This window comes from Lepisma saccharinum, chromosome 14 (assembly GCF_977018435.1).
Source record: "Lepisma saccharinum chromosome 14, izLepSacc3.1, whole genome shotgun sequence".
Classification (NCBI taxonomy): Eukaryota; Metazoa; Arthropoda; class Insecta; order Zygentoma; family Lepismatidae; genus Lepisma; species Lepisma saccharinum.
This window is the reverse complement of record NC_139242.1, coordinates 75500678-75524001: the sequence shown is the minus strand read 5'-3', so window position 1 is coordinate 75524001 and position 23324 is coordinate 75500678. Positions and strand designations below refer to the sequence as shown.

The 23324-nt window shown below is 35.4% G+C and overlaps 1 protein-coding gene across 1 annotated transcript in view; it reads left to right on the top strand.

Moving 5' to 3' along the window:
* Pc (chromodomain protein polycomb) overlaps positions 1–23055 on the top strand; it is a 28853-nt gene extending 5798 nt beyond the window's left edge. Inside the window, exons 2-5 of the mRNA XM_083135955.1 lie at positions 1007–1050; positions 6024–6089; positions 9628–9682; positions 14282–23055. Of these exons, the coding sequence (XP_082992081.1) occupies positions 1007–1050; positions 6024–6089; positions 9628–9682; positions 14282–15394 (1278 nt within the window). The 3' untranslated portion in view covers positions 15395–23055. The remainder of the gene's footprint in view (positions 1–1006; positions 1051–6023; positions 6090–9627; positions 9683–14281) is intronic.
* Positions 23056–23324: the final 269 nt, after the last annotated feature.

Genomic DNA, 23324 nt, shown 5'->3' with positions numbered 1-23324 from the left:
ACAGTGGTCTGAATTACTAATCGGCACTGTTACGTCAGTTGAGTGTACGATAGTTGCATCATCCACCCACCTCCGTGTCAGTGTGTTTTGCTCAATATGCCAAGACGACAGAGGTCCCTGGTTCGAATCCTGGCATGAGCACGGGTGTTCTTTGTGAATGTTTCTTCTTCAATATCATCACTCATATTCATATTGGCGATTAACCAAAAGTGATAGAAAAGCAAAGTAAAATAAACCAAATCAATCAGTAGTTGGATCAAAGTAAAATAAACCAAATCAATCAGTAGGTGGATCATCCACAACAATGACGTCTACTGTTGTGCAGGGGTGCATGTGATTCAGGTAGGTTTCTTAATGACTTGTGTCATGCAGAAAGGTATAAAAAAAGGTATAAAACATTTGTGGCATAGTGAGGCATCTCATTTTCTAGCTAAAACATGCATAGATGATGATTTATTGAAAACCCAGCTGACTTCAGGCAAATAAACAATACCTGTGGCGACTAATTCCATAAGTAAATTATTAAGCAAAAAAGGGCCGACCCTTCTTTCGGACTTGGCGTTCCTACCCGAAATGTCCATGCTACGCCACTGGTAGTAAATATGTTTTTAACATGCTTTTGTTATTATTCACGCTTGTTAGGTAACACTATTTTTATGCAGAAGCATAATGTTCAGTGCCAGACCATGATGTGGTGGTCCTGAAAAGAATTTGTCTAATTTAAATTCCATTAGGTACTTCCATGTTATGATGGAATCTTATAAATATAATAATAACTACAAAAGAGGTGGGGACTGGTCTAGCAAGTTTGGGAATAAACTGTGATAGTTTCAATGTACCAGCTGTATTTGACCAACTGGAAATTCATGTTGTCTATTTGTATGATGTACTTGAACATTAAGGATTTCTTGCATATTTCTATTGAAAGATTTTTTTTTCTCACTAAATGCATGTACAGTTATTTAGTGTGTGCCTATGTAACAGTAATGTATTTTCCTTTTTGCAGGGTCGAGTGGAATATTTTGTGAAGTGGAAAGGATGGAGTCAAAAGTAAGTAAAATTGACTTTGCTATACTGGTATACTGTATATACCATGGCCGTATTTAGAGGGGGGGTTTCTAGGGTTCAAACCCCCCCCGAAACTTCTGACATGTTGGATTAATGGAAGTTCAGAAACCAAAATCTGTAACTAATTTTAAATTTTTTTTCGAAGCATCACAAAAATACAAGGAGACAATGTTGAAACGATCGAGCTAGAATTATCATACAATTGGAATTCTGAAAGTTGAATGAAACGGAATTTATTCTCGGAATCGCAGCCCACCTGCAACCTCTCCATTTTCACTTCTGCTGTCCTCTTTCCAGTGTTGTTCCTGCGGTACTATACCGTCACAATGAATATAGACTGAAAATTCCCTTATGATTGTCCCAAAATTCCCTATCCATAAAAGTCGTAAATCCTCCTTGATAGGAGTTCAAACCTAGAATCTCCAGTTTCGTAACACGTTACGTTAGCGATTGGGGTTACAATCCATGCACCAGGCAAAGTTTAAAAAAATGTAACTGGTTCCACACTCTTCAAAATTCCAAAAATTGAGTTTTAAGTTCAAACAACAAAAACTTTATGACTAAAATTTCCATCTAAGTTTTACAGCTTTTTCTTGAAAGTATCTAAACTTTAATTACAAAGTATAATAATTGTGCATTTCAGTACACACTATATGAAACGTAAAGGAAGAAAACAAAAGAGAGACCTTGTGCTGGATATTCACTCATCTGCTGGATTGAGTAAACCCCCTCAAGGATATAACAATGTTAATAACAATAATAATAATAATAATTAGCATTATTATGGGATAAAATAGTTTTATTATTATTACATTTTAATTATTATTGTATATTTATTGTTATTATTTCTATTATTCAAATTTCTGGCGACGCCCATGGGAACAATTATGAATGAACCCCCCCCGAAAATGTTTCCTGCCTACGGCCATGGTATATACAAATAATTTTACTTTGGAAATCCAGTTAAAACTTCATTCACCATTGAAAACAAACCTAACTGAATGATTGTGGTGAAAATTATATTTGTATATGTATATTCGGGACCTGCGCTAGTGAACTTTTTCTTAATGGTATGCATTGCATGTCGGTAGATTTTTTCTTGTTTCATCATAAAGTTTATACTAATACAAACGAACAGAAAAATCCTCCCGATGAGCATTTTATACTCAAAGTGTAACAATTGTCAACTGATATCCACCCAACAGGAATAAAATTTGGAGCATTCAAGGTTCCTTACCCGGTGGGATCACAAAAGGTTTCGATGTTGACCCAGCATCTTGAAGACAGTTGGGGAGGTAATGGAAGGCAATAGTAGTAAACTGTTGATTTCGAAACGGCAGTGATGCACTGACCACAAAACTCTCTTGGCAGGCCCTCCCATCAAAGGGCTGTTGTGCTATGAGTTTAATATTAATATACTGAGATGTAGGTTACCTGTTTGGTATGGGGAAAGAAACCTTTCACTCGTTCATTTTGTCTTGATTGACAAATTGATTGATTACTTACCTATTATGCATTGCCAAACATACTTTAAGGTGGGATTTTGCTTTTCTCACGAAAATAATTTCAATATTTCACATTACGAGTATTTATTGTTCTTCCTTTTTTCACTTCCGTAAGACACAATATGGCGGGCACAGCTTGGCACGTCGTGGATCATCAGTGGGTATGCAGTGTTTCCAAACTTCTTAATTGAAAAATGCCCCACAAACCATTCACGGATAGCCCCAAAAAACATTCATGCATAGCCCCAGAAACAATTCACGGTAAGGTTAGGTTAGGCAAATATAGTTAAAATTTGGGGTCTTAACCAAAAAATGCCCCACAAACCATTCACGCATAGCCCCAGAAACCATTCACAGAAAATTAGGTTAGGCAAACAATTAAAATATGGGGTCATATTTGGTTTTTTTTATCTTCTTGCAAAACAATGGTGTGATTGGAAACACTGACAGGGGGTTACATCATCAAACGAATGCAAAAAAAGCAAGTAGAAGCAACGGCAATTGTGCGTCGGAGATATATTTCTCTTAAAAAATACATGAATTCCCGGTCCAATAGATTCAACGATGAAAGAAAATACCTGCACAGACTTTGAAAATGCAACAGAAACTCATTTCCGTAAGTAGTTACCAGATGTAGTACTCACGTGTCCACAAAACTTTTTTTTTATTAATATTCTATTAACCCTTTCCAGACGTGGTTTATAATATTGAGTTATATTGACTGTTTTTTGTTTTTTTAAAATGCACAGAATATGTGTTATTATTTAACAATTTTTCCTAAAATTACAACACTCTTTCAACAGATATACAGTGTGTCTCATATTAATGTACACTGTTTGAAACAGAATATCTCCGTAATTAATGCAGATCGGTAGATTATACATTTTTTGTGGTAAATAATTCAAAAGGCATTGAAAAATTTAGCAACCCTTTTATTTTATGTAATTTTTTCACGTTTATGAATTTGTTCTGTAACAATATCTTGAAAGTAAAAAAAAATATATAACATTGCATAAAAGTTACTGAAAACCTATTTTGAATAGGTAACATAAGATTAATTTATTAAAATAACATAAAAGCTTTCTATTAGGATTGAAAATCATCCAAATCCGAAGGAGAATCATTGTAACAAATTTCCACAGTGTGAATCTGAATTATTAAATGCTATTCTCAAGATTACAAGCAGAAATGCAACTAAGTTAAAGTAAAATTCATCTAGTGGTTGAAATTTCAAAGAGGTGGTTACAGCCCACATGCATAGGATACGTGGTGTGATTATGGCCTTTGTTCATTCACAATAGAATTTTGTAGTGAACGATATGTTATGCCCATGCTCGTCCAGAATGGGTTAATTTTGGTAGCCACTGTCACCATCATCTTGAGAACTTGTAGTGTTGCTCGAATCTTCATAACAGCCATTGATAAGTGAGTACTTCATCTCAATGTATTAACTTGCTACCATCTCCCCCAATCCCGAAACACTAGTTTTTGGATTTAGTTTTTGTAAAAGCTTGTTTGTCGATAGAGTTTTTATTGGCAGTAGCTAATCTTCTTTAAGGATTTTGGACACTGCAAAATATGAATAATAGACAACACCATCCCCAGCCATATCAGGGAATTTCCCTGGCAAGTAAAGTAGACATGCATATTTAAATGTGTGTTTATGCTCCTCAGCAAATTGGTTAAATATATATATTGTGATAAAACTGCTAATAAGGGAACACTGTGATCAATCAAAGTATCAGCACAGTGGTCTTCATGTTTCGGTACAACAATTTGTTGACAGTGTAGGGATTACACTATACTGTAATAAATACTGGTGTTAGAGTTACTGTATGAATGTGTCAATTCTTTGAACAAATTCTTGCATTGAACATCATTGCACAAATTTCTATGATTCTCAATGCATTAAAATATAAACTCATGTTGAGTAATACAGTAAATCGTCTCATAGCAAACACTTTTTAACCTCTTGGCAGAAGGGTGTAGAACTTATTTCTCAGAGAGAGATGTGGACACTTGAAACTATTCTCCTGCACAGATTTCAAGCTTGTGAATAATGGACAACTGGGGGGGATTGGCAATCGGAGGTGACAGTGTTGCAATAATATATATGTAAAATGTCTGTAGCAGTAGCAGTAGCTGTGATGATTTGGTGGCAGTCATATGTATTTTGTATGGATTGGCCTTCAAGGATGCCTAAGAGTTACAATTCATTGAATCATTGGAGGCACAGTGGTTCAAATCCCACTTTAAGTTATAGGCCCAGTCTCGATTAGTTTATCTGTGCATAAAGTGGACTTGAAACAACAATTCAATTCATTGTACTGTGTGTAAGTGCTCAGCACTTACGTTGCACGGATCTGAACCACTGTGTGCCTACACTGGGTATCGAACCCGGGTCCCCTTGATTACAACGCAACTACATTACCACTACACCATCCGGGAGGCCACAAATTTAAAGAAAATTCAAAACCTGTTGCAATTGTTTTCAGTGCATATAAATATAATGTTGGTTTTTATATGTCACTGTTTTGTAAAATGTTTATAATTTTCTGGTGCTTAAACAAGTTATTACATTTTTTTTGCACAAATGATGTTTTTTTTTCCAACATTCTAAGCTTTTTATAAATGGTGAACATTTTTAAATTCCTCATTGGTGCCCTGTATAAACTAGTAAGAAATTTACCAGGTCCGATGTACCCCTTGATAATTTCGTAATGGCTTCCAATATATATCGTTATTCACTAGAACTGTTGTAGCATGTCTAATATCCCAAATGTGAATAGCAATGCAATAAATATTAAATAGAGATTTTCCACTGGTATGGAAGCAGTTTTTCACATATGTGAGGAGGGGTAACATACAGGAGATTTGAAAGCATTACAAGGAAATTAACATAAAACTGATAAAAGCAGAAGAGTAAATTAAAATTGAGTATCGGAATTGTTGAAATATCATATCGGCACTGCTGCTGCTAATATATCAATTCCAGCTGATATTCATACTTGTTAAATTGATTTCTTCATATCCACAATTCTGAGTAATTAGTATAATTATTTGTATTTACAAGCTTGTCCTCAGGACCTTTTTAAACTTAATTCTATGCAAGAAGCTGCTGACTCTTATCATGAATGTTAATCCAATGTGCTCATCTTTTTCCATGCTTTTCATAGTTTTTAACTTATCTTTCAAAGATTTTAAGATTTTTGCTGTTTTTTTTTTTTTAAAGAATTAAGATTTGCACAGGGTTGGCTTCTTTTCAGTGTTGGATTACAATGGCAGAGGCGTTGATTGTATTGAACGAACCATTTTACTGAATTGATTTGCAAGTGTGCAATCTGAAATGGTCATTTTCCTCAACATTATTCCTCAGTAGAATGTGACAGATGTATGCATAGACAAGGATTGATACAATTTAAGTACAACTCTGTTTTTCTTATCTTTCAGACACAGCACATGGGAGCCAGAAGAGAATATTTTGGATCATCGACTGATTCAAATGTTCGAACAAGGGTAAGTATATCTTTACTTTTATTGATTTGTTCTGCTTATATATACCACCACTTATGTTCAAATTTCAACATGTGAGTATTTTTCACCACTGTATATACTCATTGTTGATAGGTCAAGGGTAGACAAAACTGAAAATAATTCAAACGCCAGCACCTTTCGCTTTTTATATTTCTATATAAATAAAAGCCATAATTCCAGTTAAGATAAAGCAACACACTTTGAAATGTGACCTTGAAACATTAGATTTATTAATTAATATTTTATTAGAGGTAATTAATTATTACACCGGAGTGGCTTTCCAAAAATAGGCTCAACCATTAACAGCATAAAGAACATTTGAAATTTTACCACATTCATGCAAATTTTGAAATTTTGCTACCTACAGTGAAAAAATCATAATGACATATCCCGATTAATCGGTATCAGCCAATATAGGTGTATCGGTAAAATTACCGATTATTTTACCAATCTGATATATCGATAAATATCTTCTAATTTAATACAAAATTCTGACATTTTGTTGTAATTTTTATGGATAATCTCGATGCCCTAGTAATTGTCTAAATATTCAACTTCTTTTGCACTGCAGTCACCTTGAATCACATTTATTAAGGAGATTTCAAGTTCTTCAAGGACCATTTCTAATTTTATATCGGTACTTTATCGGTATCGGCCCATCCCTTCAGAAAACACAAAAACAGAATAAAAAACACATACTCTTATTTGTTGTATTTTTTGAAAAAATATATAATTAACATTTCCATTAGCAAACTCAAAATATTTAAAACTGAATATGAAATTTTTCAGCCACCTGTATTTTTCTACCCCTGGTTGTGACAAATGAAAGCAAGGGAAAATAACAAACATTGAAAATCAATTTAGACATCTGTAATACTCTGGTATTATTCTGTGTTTTGTCTAGTTAGTCGAAACCTTTTTATCTTGAGATTTTTAAAAAAAATTCTGACTGACTTGACCACAGTTCTATTTTTGTAAACCATCAAGAACATTTATTGTACCTTTGACAAAACACCTGCTATATTTTCATTAAATCATGCACACACAGGAGATGTACTACGTAGATTTTTCAGTGAAAAATGCAGGCTAGACCAGGACTTGAACCTGGGTCTCTGGTATACCATGCAATTGCTCTACCCCCGAGCTACCCAGCCAGCCTGACCTCGTCTGATTTTTCCCTGAAATCTCCTGTGTGCCGAATTTAATTAAGTTAAATCTCTACGCTGGGAGGAACCAGGCAACGTCAACATCTACAGTGTTACAAAGGCAACAGATCCCTTTGCAGTAGCACTTGCTGAGATAAATCGACACAGGTAAAACAGCGACAGCGAATAATCAGGCGAGGCCAAGCCGGCTTGGTAGCTCAGGTCGAGCCTGCATTTTTTGCTGAAAATTGTACCTGCTATATGTGTTTTCATACTGAGCTATTACAAATAAAATGGAATATCTGTTTCAGTTTGTTTGTCTTTTGTTAAACTGGGGGAGCTTTCAGATAAAAGTGACAGGTGACATGGAGATTTCACACTGAAGTGACTAAGGCCCCTTCAGTCTAAAGCAAACAATAGATCAAGGTGACAGAAATTGAAAAAAGTGCCCAGTCTGAGCGACACGTGCAGCTTGTCTTGTCTCTTCAGTTCAAAGAGTTGCATTTATTTCAGAAGGTTTTTTTTTTTTAAGTGACACATGTCGCTTGTTGCATCTTGCTTCAGTGTGAAAGCTCCCCGAGATTCGAGTTGAACTCAAAACGAGAAGAAAAGACATTACTTTGTGAACTCATGGTAGAAATTGTATGTGTTGCTTTACAGGCAAAGCATCACTCTTGTGTATGATGCAACTTATTACACCGTGGTAAAAAGTAAACATAATGAGCATTTAGTGAATGTTAGTGCACTGCATTAGGTTTGCGTTTTATCTGCTAATGAAAAGCATTGCCCGTGAATTACAAGATTCCATTTTTTATGAGTCTTTCACTTTATCATAATGATTATAGTGGGCATTTAGAGGGAAAATGACATAATGTAATCCTGGAACAATTTTATTATTGGAGTTGATTTTCAGCAGATTGTTTCAAACGATATACCCAGTTCTAATTACAGTGTAATTGTGTTTTTGAGGGAACCATGGTGGAAATACTTAAAATATGAGATTAGAGAATTTTTTTATGATTTTTCTCTATTGTGGCTTTGAATTTACGGAAATGTAAAATTGGGCGTACACTGTATTGATTGTGCATGAAATGAACTTTAAATTAATTTGAAATGTGCAGTTGCACCCTATCATTATTACTTTACCACTACACATAAGTCTTTGTGCCAATGCCAGAGGTCCCAGGTTCGATCAACACACTAACGTTGCCCCAACGTTGTATGAATGTTGTATGTAGGGGAACAACGTTGTGATAATGTTGCCACAACGTTGTATGCTTGTTGTATTTATGATGAATGTTGTATGTAGGGGAACAACGTTGTGATAACGTTGCATCAACGTTACAAAAAACATTCCACTGAATACGCTTTAGTTTGGATGATCATCACCATGAGATCGGAGTGTTTTGTGTTTTGTTTAATCTGAATTTGTGTGTGCACTGACCACCAAACCTTATATTTCCTACAGCGTACACTAGATGGCAGTGTGACTAAAATGAAAAATAAACATACCTTTTAGTAACACAAATAACGATACTTTCGATTGTAATTAGTGAAAAAATGTGTTTTATTATCCTTCGAAAGATGTGTGAATATTGAAGTTGTAAGGAAGATCAGAAAATGAAATGTGTTGAATACAAGTGAAACTCCCATGATAAATATTTTTATTCCAGACTATATAATCAGGAGCTAAGTACTGCAAAAAGAAACTGATTACCAGGTGTAGTTAGAGATTGGTTAATTCATAAAAATCTCCAGACTAACAATTGCCTATTTTGGTGGAGCAGAAAAAGTTTTTATAATATGTAAGGAGGAACTGTGACGTTACAAACATGAGTTTTTCCTGTTACGCGTATGTATTATATACAAAAATGGCTTGGCAAGATTGCTAATAGCTTACCATGCGAAATAACCATATTTTAAATATGCATTGTTATATTCGTAAATTACACAGGCAGCAAGGTAATGTTGCAAAAAAGTTGTGGCAACGTTAACCCCTGACATACCTAACGTTGCTACATAATGTTCAGTATATGTTGTGATAACGTTGTCAACCAACGTTGCAGCAACGTTGAAAAAAATTACCCTTAAACGTTGACACAACGTTTTCACAACGTTGTAACAACGTTAGGGGCTAACGTTGCCACAATGTTGTGGTAACATTACCTTGTTGACTGAAGTATAGGCATGGGTGTTTTTTTTTTGTGAATGTCCCTTCAGTTTCATCACATCAACAATGATTCTTATCAGTGCCACCAAAAGTGGCAGAAAAGTGCCAGTAAATTAAATAACAAAAGTCAAATCATGCTTGTATTTAAATTTGTGTATTTCTGTAATAAAAGCATAGATATTTACATTTGTTTTGTTTGTTTCAGACAAAGGTCTGAACAGGGTAGGAGAGGACCAAGACGTAGGGAATCACGACTTCATGTAAGTACAGTTCGTTTTAATTTTTTGGGAAATGAGAATTGTGGTAGTAAATAGATGGAAAGAACTGAGAGAACAGTGCAGCAAGTTCCAATGAAGATGGTGGCAGTGGACACCAAAGTTAATAGAACACTATTGCTTCAGTTCTTTATACAGGGTGATTCCCTCACTAGAGGCCCCAAACTTTTGTCTCTAAAACTGCCATTTACTTAAAGTGTGTATTGAAAATTTGTATGCACATATCTTGAACAATGTAAAAGAGGATCTGCTCATATCCGATGCTGAAAATGGTCCCCTTCCACGTGCAAGCACTTTTGTACACGTCTCTCCAAATTCTGGAATACTTTTCTTAAAGTTGTGTCGGTAATGGCTTCAATCTCTTGACGTATAGCTTCTTTCAGGGCTGCGATTGTGCGATAGTTTTGATTTTTTTTGCAGCTTTTTTACACGTGGAATATGGGAGATTAGTTTCTTGGGAGAGTCTTCGGAATGATTTTGATGGTGATGCCAGTAATCACTCCTTTACATCCTGTTTTGTCACTTCAGACATTTTCCAGCCTCCTGAATGCTGTGTGACAAGACTTCCCGTTGTCTCTAACTTTCTTACCTATTTCTGGATACAACACTTTGAAGGTACACGTCTAGCACGAAATTCAGTCTTAAATGCCCTTTGACATGCTTTAAATGAACCAGTTTGCCAGTATTTATGAACGAGGAACACACGCTCTTCGATTGTGGACATTGTAATCCCTATACATTTGAGCCAACACTACCGAGATGCATTGTCAGGTTGAAGAAAACAAATGACAGTCACTGGAAGAGTACAAACTTATTGCGAGAGGTTAGATCCTGTTTTACGGGATGTGCATATAAAATTTCAAGACAAACTTTAAGTAAATGACAGTTTTATAGACAAAAGTTTGGGGCCTCTAGCGAGGGAATCGCCCGATATCTACAGTTTGTATTTATGAAGCACCTGTTAAGGCTGGGCTGGACGTTTGGCCGACACAGGGCAGCTGTTTCCAAATTTTCCTCTGGTGCTATGATATTCCAAAGTCTGAAAAATTACATGTACTTAGAATTCCTTCTAGAGCACTGACATGAATCTTCATGTGGTTTGGTTTTGCTGTTGTTTAGATATTGTCAATAGTTTATATGTTTCTATGGATTTACATAATTATATCATAGTTTTAGCCACGAAACCATTGAGAATATCTAGGCAAAGGCAAACCATGAAAATACACTTGAATGCTCCAGAAGGAGTTCTAAGCATGTGTAATTTTTTTCAGATTTTGGAATATCGTAACAATTTTTCAAAAAGATAGGAAAATGTGTTTAGAGGCAAAAAGGTGAGGGGGGAGCCTCCTGAAGTAAGCCTGCCTCCTCCCGCATACATTCGAGGGTATGCTCTTAAGTCCTGGTGCCTTTAAATAAACCAGGATGTCTGTTGTTTGAATTTGATCGGTTCCCCCACCTTTTTATTTTCATTTATTTATTTATTAATTATAATATACAAACAAATAGAACATATATAATACATAATATGAAAGTGATACAAATTGTACAAAGTGTAGACCCAGTCTGGTGCCCAGAAAAGGCCTTGTGCGTTAATTTAGTGGTCTTAATATATTGTATGGAGATAATAGTAAAGATGAAAAGAGTGTTTTGTAATTATGCGTCTATTTGAATTTAATGATAATTTAGTGTTGAGGCCGTGGTGGCTCAGTCGGTAACGCGTCTGACTACCATGCTCAAGGTCCCGGGTTCGATCCCCGGCCGGTTCAAATCCGGGAACTTTTCTAACGTAGGAAGCGGCCCCGGCGCCCACCCAGCGTCGAATAACATGGGTACGTGGGGGAAACCCTGGGGGGTAAAGGCGGTCAGGGGCGTGATGCTGATCACATCACCCCCACCCATGACCGGATCAAGAAAGTGTGGGGCGTTACCCCCACACCCCCTATACGCCTTCATGGCGTGGTGCTAAGCACAGGGGAGCACTTTTATATATATATATATATATATATATATATATATATATATATATATATATATATATATATATATAAAAACACTTTGGGGTCCAGAACAGTGGTTTAGATGACGTATGGGGCATGGGGAGCTTAAGTTAAAAGGGGATGGATGAAGTGTTGTGGAAAGGTTAGGTAGATTGGGATGCGATTTGGCATGTGAGGGACAGCATTGCACATTACATTTTGAGCTCCCTTCGCTGCTATGTAAGACACGAGTTGGAAGTATGGCTCAGCCGATACCCTTAATGATGCTAATACTCTTACAGATTCCCACCGCTATTGCTGCTTGAAATTGTAACAATTAAAAGTTGTCCAAAATATTGTTTATTATTACTTAATTTTTTCCTTAAAAATTTTCAAGAATTACATCAAAATATTAGAAAAGAAACTGTTATGTAATCACAAAATACAGTTTTTTAATGCAATATTGGTGCAAAATAAATAGAATTTTTGAATTTTGCATAATTTCCAGGATAATTAGACTGCAAATATGTCACATGACCAAAATGCTGGGAAGGTATTGGCTACTATTGATAAGTAAAATGCTACTGTTAGTTTTGATATTGATTCATTCACATCAGTATCAGCTCAGCCCTAGTTAGTTGTTGTTCCAGTGGTGAAGTAATGGGGTTGTGAATTGCCTATTGCCATGAATGCAGAGCAGTTGTTTTAATAGACTTTAAACCTTTTTTTAAAATATTATTTGAGGTCAGAACAGATGATTTTTAAAATTTATCCCTTTTGATAATATTGTTTCCGTTAAATCAGAAATTATACATTTGTCTGCATGCATAAAAAAATTGGAACCATTTAATGTTTCATTCATTCATTGTTTACTTGCAACCTTCATGCTGTTCGATCATGAGCCCTTCACTTTGAAGCAGCTTACGACCCATTTATTTTGACGTCCTCAATCATTTGGTATCTTCTTCTTCCCCGGATTTTATTTTCCTTGACCATCCCTTAGATACAGTGTCTTCTCATCCAGGGGCCTAACCAATATATTTTTCTCTTCATGATTATCTCCAGCATTGATCTCTTCTCTCCAACTCTTTCTAGCATTGTTTCATTCCTCACTTTTCCTGTCCATTTCACCCGTTCCATTTGTCTCCATAGCCACATTTGTAGAACTTGTAATCAAGATGTCCTGGGTTCGATACCCGTTGGAGGCACATAGTGGTTCAGATCCCACTTTAAACTGTTGGTCCAATCCAGATTAGCCTTTCTGTGCATTAAGTGGACTTAAAACAAAAACTCACACTCACTCACGTTTCCACACAATGTAGAGCTACACAAAGCATTTCATTAATCTTTTCCTCAGTTCTTGTCCATAGATCCACAGACAATATTTTTATTTCCATTGAAGGCTTCCTTTGACATTGCTATTCTGATTTGTATTTCTTGATTGCATTTAACATCACTGCTGATGTGCTGATGATGCATCCGAGATATTCAAAGCAGTCTACTTCTTCGATTCTCTTGCCTCTGATATTCATTATTGCCTTTCTCGGTTTTCTTCTGATCATTGTTTTCGTCTTCTTCACATTTATTCTCATCCCTAACTGTTCATTTCTGCTGGCATGTCATTTCTATTTTTTTTCATTTTCTGCCAACAGTGCAATGTCATCTGCAAATCGTACACAAGATATTTTCCTTCTTCCTACTGCAACTGCTCCCTTGCTAATTTTAATGGAAGCTTTAAATTTTGAATGAGATAATTTTTATTTTAGGCATTTAATGATTTCCAATAAGGATGTGGCACCCGGTAGTGAATTCTCCCTTTGAAATCATCTAGGGTATTTCATGCTAAAACAAACGTCAGCTTGTCTACACCATCTGTACCTGTTGCATCCAACGATAGGGGTCGATTGTGCCAAATCATATTCCAATCCATCACCAGTGCCTCAGCCAATGTCCTGAATTGTGTGCACTGCATTCCATGGGGTTGTAAACCCAGGAATATAAAGATGCTGATCCATTGTGTATTAACTTTTAAAATAGTTGGTAGTAAAACACTCATAGATATTCTAAGTTGTCGATGTTGTTTAAGGTAATAGATATTATTGAATATTTTTTTAGTAAGCTCTGGAGTAGTATTTTCATGCTTGAGTATGAAATCTATTCAATATAATTAAAAAGTATATGTATTCTAATATTTTACCTTACTTGCCTCTCAGTTCTTTTACACGTGTTGAATGACATGATTTCAAATTTATGGAATGTGTATTTCATAGTGCAGTATTATTTCACAGACCCTTTTTTGTCATAATTTTCATGGAGTTTCCATAAGTTACTATCATTGTATGACAGGAAACATTCATACATCAGGTTATAGGTATGCTAGCTTTAAATTGCTGAATTATACAATTTAGCTTGAACTTGAAAGTAAATATAAAAACTATATTAAAAGAGGAGAACTGACATCGTTGAATTAAAATTACTAGTGTATTGTTGCTTGTGATTTTTTAAGATTTATCTTGGCGCAAACTGATATGTAAGTGATTGGTAACTGCTTTCCTGCTCTCCAATACTCTTGTGTTTGAGAAGTTCTTAATTTAATGTATCTTTACAGCAAGAGTACTCGTACTCTTCACGAAGTCATAGGAGTGACGTGGAAGACCAGAGTGAAGATGGTAGGGGAACAGGTGATGGTGGAGAAAGCAGTCAGGATGAGGCCGTGCCTGATGTATCAGTTGCAGATGAGAGTGTTCCATCACCAGCACCGCCAGATGCCAAAGCAGGGACCGATACCGGAGATTCTGCCGATACGTCAGGCGATGAGCAACCTAAGAAGGAAACGACAAAGCGTAAGGCGGAAGTTCTGTCAGCAGAATCTGGGAAGATAGGCGTCACGATCACCATAACGTCAACAAACAGCAACTCATCTTCTGGCGTCACTCCATCAGAAACTTCATCATCCTCAAGTACGACGACATCGATGACCGTTGCATCGGCAAACAGCGGAAGTACAAGTCCCCCTCCGGCAAAGATCCCAAAGCTTGTTCCAGTGAAACCACTCTCATCTCCCCCACCTGAGAGTCCAGCGACGACCCCTGTCCCCTCACTTCTGCAGCATCACAGAAGAGCATCGACAGGGGCCAGATCCATTGGAGAAGCTGCGGAAACTGAAGACCTCCCTCCCAAATCGCCACATCCAGCTTCGCCACCGTTTTCTCGCTCTTCCTCCGGCATCGGTAGCCCTCCTGGGGCTGACAAAAGAACTGCGCCCACGCTTACGGCAGTGGGCAACGTAACACCCGTTCCGCAGCAAGCACCAGCCACCACACCAATTCTCCACCCAGTCACGGCAACTAAGTCAGATGAAGCAGAAACAGCTGCTACAGCGCCTACCAGTGAGAAAATAAGTGAAGGTTTGCCAAATGGGAATGTGTCGGACACTGAAAACTTGACGGCAAGTATCGAACCACCTGCTGCGAGTGAGGCAATCACAAACGGACACGTGTCAGAAGACAGTGAAAAGATCTTGGAGGAGGCAATTGTCGAAGTCATTAGTCCTGGATCAGAATACTGGCACACAAGAAATCCCCTTGCCGATCAGATCTTCATCACCGATGTTACCGTGAATCTCATGACCGTTACGATCCGTGAGTGCAAAACTAAGAATGGTTTCTTTCGAGATCGACCAAATGACTTGGGCGAATCGCAACAAAACAACATAAAGTAACTCGTGCGAGGATGAAGTTGACTCGTGAACCTAAGTGATGAAACATTTCTTCTACTTGCCAAAGTTGTGATGCTCTTTACCTTACATTGAATGTCTTTCGACTGCATTGCTTTCGGAACAAGTTTTTTTTTCTTTCGTGGCTTAAAGCACTTTATAGTTTTACCCATACAGGATAAATTTCAAAGCTAGTATTAGAGAAAGAAAAAAAAGTCATTGTGTCTTGTCTGTGCAAAAGCAGTAGATTATCGATAAAGCATTCATCAGTTTTGTTTACCTACTTGGACTGACTGTTTCACATCAGCTGGGCCTCTTCCTTTTGGTGATTCCAAAAAAGTACAATTTTTATGTTAGATTTTAGTACAACTGTGTGATTTCTTTCTTGCAAGAAAAGGTATTCTCAACCCCGAAGACTGTAGAGATATTGTGATACCAGGCAATGTGGAAAGTCCATGTCAGTCTTTAAATTTGTGTATCTGAGTGAGGCCAGCTTACATAGATTTAAAACTGTATGACAAATAAGTGATAACAATTAAATAACTAGGTGCCTGATGTATAACAATGCAAAAGGTCTTTTTGACTGGAAATGTATACTTGTGTAAAATAAATGTAACTTTACTTTTTGGGCTTTGAAAGTAAGGATGTCTGACAGGGAAGATATAAAATTATGCATGGTGGTTGTGTAGATGAAGGTGCTGTTGTTTATCATTGGATCCGACTGAATTTTTACTATGCATGGGTGTTTAGGTACAGTTTGAGCAATATATACGTCCCTTTTTCTTCATGTTATGTTTTAATAACATTCTGAAATGATATGCTGTTTATTTTACAATGAATGTAAGTTAATTTGTTTTATTCCAAATCATTGTGTTTTAAGTATATCAAGAACAGTACTTAAAAATATCTGGTATTGACTGAAAATGTATTTTGTGTGTGATACCAGTGCAGGTAAAACATTTATGTTTATATTTCATGGTATCATTTGTAGGCAAATGTTAGAATTACATGCAAATTTAGTGCAAATTAATATATTGTGGTTTTCAGTATTGAATTAATTTAATTTGCAATATGAAGATAGTTTTTTTGAGAGGTTTTAATGCTCATATAAATTTCAGTTTGTCAATAATTTGTTGAAGTATATAAGTACTTTTCTCAAAACGTACATGAATGAGTTATTTCACAAAACCCAATTACATGATTATTTTATATTTGAACATGTTCTATAAAATTAATGCATTTATTGCATTAAAAATAATCTACTCTCTGACTGCTTGTATGTTTCACAGCTGGTTAATTCTTTGCGATTATGTACCCTATTATTTATGCATGGTAGTTGTTGATTTTTCGTTTTCATTTGTTTGTTTCTTTTTTGTTAAGTCATTCAAATGTTACCTGTACATTTTGTTTTGATGTTCAAGTCTGGGTAACCACTGATGTGATGTGTGTGTTTATTATTTTTTTTACACTATCTTTTCTTGTCTTATTTTTCTAACTGTTTATGCTCCTGGGTGTACATCCAATCATTGGCCCAGAGTTTCACCTCTTATCTTCACATCTGACTTTGTTTAACTCGCAACTTTTTATACATTTTTTTTTAAGATCCTTTTTCTCTCAAATACTCCTTACTCTTGATCTCTCTGCTTATGCTGCTTCAAACCATGTTCCAATCTGTTATAATATTTGAACATTTTGATGTTTAATGTACACTTTATGCTAAAGTTAATTGGGACATCATATACAGTTGAAGTGATATCTATGGTAACTTATGTCCCTTTGGAATTAACCCTGGGATCCCTCGATTGAAAGAGTGATAAATTACGCATTTGTTCATGATACTTTTGGGGAGAAATAAAAGTGTTTCCCAAAGCATGCCACTGATGCATCACAAAAACCACAAACCGAGCAATGAATGCCACTCGCATCTGAGCTCAATGAAAACCAATTTTCAAAATTACTATTGACGTACTCATGTAGCAATCAAAACGTATTTCCGAACATTATCTGAGCCACAGTATGTTCCAAAAGTCACACACTATGCAACAACACTACTTGGTCCATAGCTGGGCCAGCTCAGGGTGTAGGGTTAAGTCTTGTCTGTGTATTATACATTTCGATTTCAGATTCTGGATTTTTATGCCGATACAATTTTTATTGGAATAAGAAATTCCATAGCAAAGGTGCATATCTCCCCTGACACGTGTCTCCTGTTTTATGATGTGTGCATGTTATGGTTGAATCACATACTGAGAAAGGAATCGTAAACAGGGTTGTTAAAGGTCCGGAATTCAATTCCGGTCCAGGAGAGAAAATCAGCAAGAGTAAATGGGTTCTGGACCGTAAGGAACCTTTTTATCTGTAACGTATTTCAATTCAGTCCAGGAACCTTTTTCCGGTTCAATTGAAATGCGGTCCAGGAACATTTTTTCCAGTTCAATTTAAATACGGTCCAGGAACATTTTTTCCGGTTCAGTTTAAATACGGTCCAGGAACATTTTTTCCGGTTCAGTTTAAATACGGTCCAGGAACATTTTTTCCGGTTCAGATGAAATACGGTCCGGGAACATTTTTTCCGGTTCAATTTAAATACGGTCCGGGAACATTTTTTCCAGATCAATGAAGCAAAAAACTAAACTTGGATCAAATTTAAATTGTGTGAGATAAAAGGTTCCCATCCAGTAACTGATCCAAATAGAACCCACTATAATTTATGGATTTCTGGATCCTTAATGATCCCTGGGTTGTTAATTTCCAGGAATTATAAATAAATTCAATTCCCGCCCGGAAGAGAAAATCAGGAAGTGTAAATGAGTTCTATGCTGAAAAAAAAACTTTTTATGTATAAAGTATTTCATTTCGATCCAGGAACCTTTTTTCAGGGTGAATTTAAATACGGTCAAGGCCTCCCCAATGGCGCAGTGGGTGCGTTATCACCTTGTAATCAAGGGGTCCCGGGTTCGATACCCGGTGGAGGCTTATAGTGGTTCGGATCCCACTTTAAACTGTAGGACCAGCCCCTATTAGCCTTACTGTGCATAAAGTGGACTTAAAACACCAAATCAATTAAATACGGTCCAAGAACTTTTTTCTCGGATGAATTTAAATATGTACAGGAATCTTTTTTTGATCAATTTAAATTCGGTCCAGAAACCTTTTTTCAATGAAACAATATGCAACTTGAAACTAATTTAAATTGTTCTGTTACAGAACCCAATAGAGCGCATTAGAATGTATGGGTTCTTGGATTTTTAACAATCCCAGGGTTGTTGAAGGTCCAGGGGTTGTAAATAAATTCAATTCCCACCCGGGAGAGAAAATCAGGAAGTGTAAATCAGATCTAGACGGTAAAGAACCATTTTATATTTCAATTGTTTCAATTCTGTCCAGGAACCTTTAATGCAGATGAATTTAAATATGGTCCATTAACCTTTTTTTCAATGGAACAATATGCAACTTGGAATGAATTTAAATTGTGCGAGAGAAAAGGTTCCGGTCCTGCAGCGGAACCTAATAGAACCCATTAGAAATTTTGGACCTTTAACAACCCTGATTGTAAATTAAGAATTGAATATGGCAATCATTTATCAAGTGGGAATAATACTGATTAACAGCAGATTATTATTGATAAAAGTATCAGCAGAAAACTTTCAATAATGAATGGCTTTCATTGAACATTCTCCTTCCATTTTTTTCATTTAGAATACTATTTTTTACATATGTCACAGTAATTATTCAGGCCTGGAATTCTATGTAATTACCTATCTTTTACCTTTGTAGGTAGGCAAGTAAAAATTAAAATGTTAGGAACTCTATATGTGAAGTCATGTTGCATATTTTGAGGTATGTTGCATATTTTCTGTTTACATCAAATGCAGTATTTGTTTTAGCAATCTTTCTGGTTTTTCATTGAGTAAGAAGCTATAATTGTGAGACAATCATTCAAACTTTGATTTATCCAAAAATAAAAATGTAAAAGTCTCTCAAAATGTATTTAGTTTTGTGCACTGTGCATCATATTAACATGGTATGTACTGAAATGGAAGCATTTTTTTTAAATTTCTTTAAAAAATAATGTATTGTTGCATAGGCTATACATGTGAATTTAATTTGTTGCCCGACAAACCATTTTGGTTCATTCAATGAGAATATTTTTCAACATTGTAGAAATTTGAATGCATTATCAGTTTATCGAATTGCAAATTTTTCAATGCAATTCAGCACATTTCAATTTCTTTTATTCAACAAAACTTCTTAAAATATAATAATATTGAGAGATTAATTTAATATAATGATATTTTTACTTCCAGGAACCTAAAAAATAGCACTGAAATAGAAAAAATATGCATATTACATATTTTAATATACTTACATATTTTTACATATTTCCGCAATTTTTTTCTGCATATTTATATACATATTTTCAATATTTTGCCTCAAAAATCCAGACCTTAGTAATTATATTAATTTTTGAAAATAGAAACTTACATTTGAGTGTGAAAGTTTTGCATATACTGGTAGTGGGGAATATTTGTATGATGCAGTAATGCAAAATGTAACATTGCCATATTTTTTCATTGTTAATCCTTTTCTGATACATGCTACCATACAGCTGCTGTTACCAGGTCTACACATTTTTGCACAAAGAAACTGTGATTGTGTGCCATACCGAGTGGTTACAGTTAGAAATTGTTTGGTAAAGGATGATCCATTAGACAAATGAATGTTGTTGAAATCTAACAAGATGTGGAATGCCATAATTTGTTCCTTATTTGACTGTTAATCGCTATGAGCTCTGGGATTCTTTATAGAGTGACATGATGTTATTGTGTTGTGGTTCTCTTCGATTTGCAATCAAGGGAGTTCTGAAGAACGTTCAAAGCTTTCATCTTCAGAGGCTTTGAATCCTCTCCAGAGTTCAATCGATTGTAAAATCATTTATCCTGTGCAAGATTGAACATGAACCTGTTAATATATTTGTGAGTGGCTGTGGGAACACAATTTCTCCAAAATTCTCCTCCAATGATGTGAACTGTTTTGTTACCGTTTCATGTTAGACAGCAATTGTTTTGCACAGTCTTACAAGTTAGGTAGAACAATTTATATGCAGCAGAAATTTGAAAATGATAGTTCCCAAAAATAGACGGTAACATTTGTAAAGAAGAATTTGGAGAAATTTGTACTCTTCGCACAGATTTTTTTTTTTAACAGAAGAAATAAATTATGAAAGATGTGTGTATATATGTAAGTTGTAAGAAATTGTAAATGGTTGCTAGAAGTATGATTCACATCCAAGAAAAATGTAATGTGATTACATTATTTATTCTGATATGACTTCGAAAAATGACATCCTTACTTTGAAAGTGGATATTTTGTTGGAGGTACTAGATATATCAATATCTAGTAGCTTGTATGGGTTAACTATTTATTTGTGATGTTGCTATTCCTTAAAGAAAGTAGTTGGGTACAGTGGCACAGAATAGTCGAGTCACAGGGGAAAAAAATACTCTCAACTGCAGGACAGTTGTTGAAGTGCTTGTAAAAAGGAATTTGACGCTCTCTGTGACTTTATCCAATGCATGGACTTGCTGGTAGATTTTAAAATTTTTCCGTTCTAAAGTAAAAGGAATGGTCCCTGCAGAGTCTTCGTCAGAATATATTTTTAAAAAAGAATAGATGTGTTTAGCAATCAAGACTCATTTAAAAAGTGCAAAATGCCTCTTTTCAGGTTTATTACGCAAAATAAATACATTCCTTTCAGCTTAACAAAGAAAGAATATTTTTTTAATGTTTGTATTTTGGTAGGAATTGATAAAAATAGTGTCACTGTATATCTGGAAGTATTTCATGGATAATTTTATGTATGTTTTGATGTTACGGAATCATTGTCTAAAAATATCTTGAGGAAGAAATCTCTAAGGATTCTGCTTAAGAAGTGAGAGAGTGCTGTGTACATTCTTTAATGTAGTTTCTTAGATAGCGAGAAAAGGATAGGTGTTAGCGTGGAAAGCAAACTTGATTTGTGCTTTAATAATAGGAATCTTTGTTTCATTTGTGTTGAAACTAGATTGTGTTCAAACCTTCGCACTGTGTGCGATTTCTATGCATATTTTGACTGTTTATAGATGCTACCTTGGTTGGTGAAGAAGGGTAAATTGCAGGATTTATGCACTTGAATTGAAATCCATAGTATTACATTCTTGTGAATTTATCAGTATTTGTAGTGCTTTGTATCGATGAGATACTTGTATTCAGAGAGAGAGCAGGATACCATACTTCCTACTTGGGAAAAATGTTGCAAATATAGTGGAAGCCCAATTTTATGTCCACAAATTATACAGGGTGGGGCCAAAGAAACGGTAACCAAAGTCCTGTCTCATTTCCATGTTTTGGTTACCTTTTTTTATGCCCCACTCTGTACATTTTCCCACATTTTAATTATTTTCACCTTGGTCCCCTGAAAAACGTAAAATCGAGGTTCCACTGTACCTGTTTACAGTGTACAATATAGCAAATGCATTTTTTTAATGCATTTGAGCCTTTCTTAAGCTATAGGGGTTAGTCTGAAATATGTTTCGTGTGTAGTTTACCATACCTGTTATTCAGGAAAGCAAATACATTTTGAATGGAAAGATACCTATTTTACTTTTCTGTGTAGTTCCTGTCAACATTGAGACAGCTATCGTTTCACTGCACAGTCTGGAAAACAGTTTGCATAAAAAACTCCACAGCCTGCTGACGGGGAAACATGCCGTGTCCCTTTACAGCAGACAGTATGCTTTCCCAATCAGTACAGAAAATCACTTCTGAAAATATCACTGTGTGGAACTTACTTTTGGATTAACCTTTGTAGTTTGCCTAACGTAATCATTATAATCATTGATTACATATGCTTCACGTTGAAATCAGGACAGAATGCGTGTCAAATTTTGGCAATACAGTGGAACCCTGATTTTACATTTTCCTGCATTTTATGTTTTTCAGATTGGTCCCCTGAAAAACGTAAAATTGTGGTTACACTGTATTCCCTTTTCTACATGATTTAATGAATAATATTTTATCAGCAATAATTATTAATAATTCCTTGTTCATGATAAGGAAAACTTGTGCACTAAAATTAACTTGCACATGAATACATTTTGCCATCCAATGTGGTAAAAAAAATGTTCACTACTCAGCTTTACTTCACATTGTAAAATTATTGTCGAGGTGTTGATTTGAATATAGAGAACGGTCGTTATTGGGATATTTGGCTGACTAAATCAAATTTAGTGTGTTTCATTGATGAATGCAAATATCGAAGACAATTACTGTACCTCCTCTATAGTTGAGCATTTATTTGGCCTAATTTAATATATCTTTGCTTTCCATGCTAAACGTATTCAGAACTCTTCTTGCTTTTACTATACCAGACAATGCCAAAACAAAACAGAAAAAGGATTATTATTTTGGAAAAGTATGTAATATCTCTGATGAAATGAAAACAGGTGATGAAAATTCAGTGTTTAGGCTATAGTTGATGTGATACCAAACCAAGACTGCTCTTTTCAAGAGAGAAAAGAACAATAAGTAATTGTTATTTTTTCCCATCAACTTAAGTAGTCTGCAATAGTTTGCCAAAGATGGCATATCATGATGCAATTCACTTAGCAGTGTGTAAATATGTACAGTTCTGAAAAATAAAAAAAATAAAAATAATTTACTGTTTTAATTGTTTGTAGAATTTACCCTATGTGTACCAACATAAACAAGTCCAAAGTGACTCTTACCAACTTTCACACTTCAGTCCATCTCTGCACTGGAATACGATACTTATCACATTAAATTGCCATTGCTCTAAACTTTTACAATATGCGTTTAACCCAGTCAACAAGGTAATGTTGCCACAACGCCCCTAACGTAATTTATGAATACAACAATGCATATTTAAAATATGGTT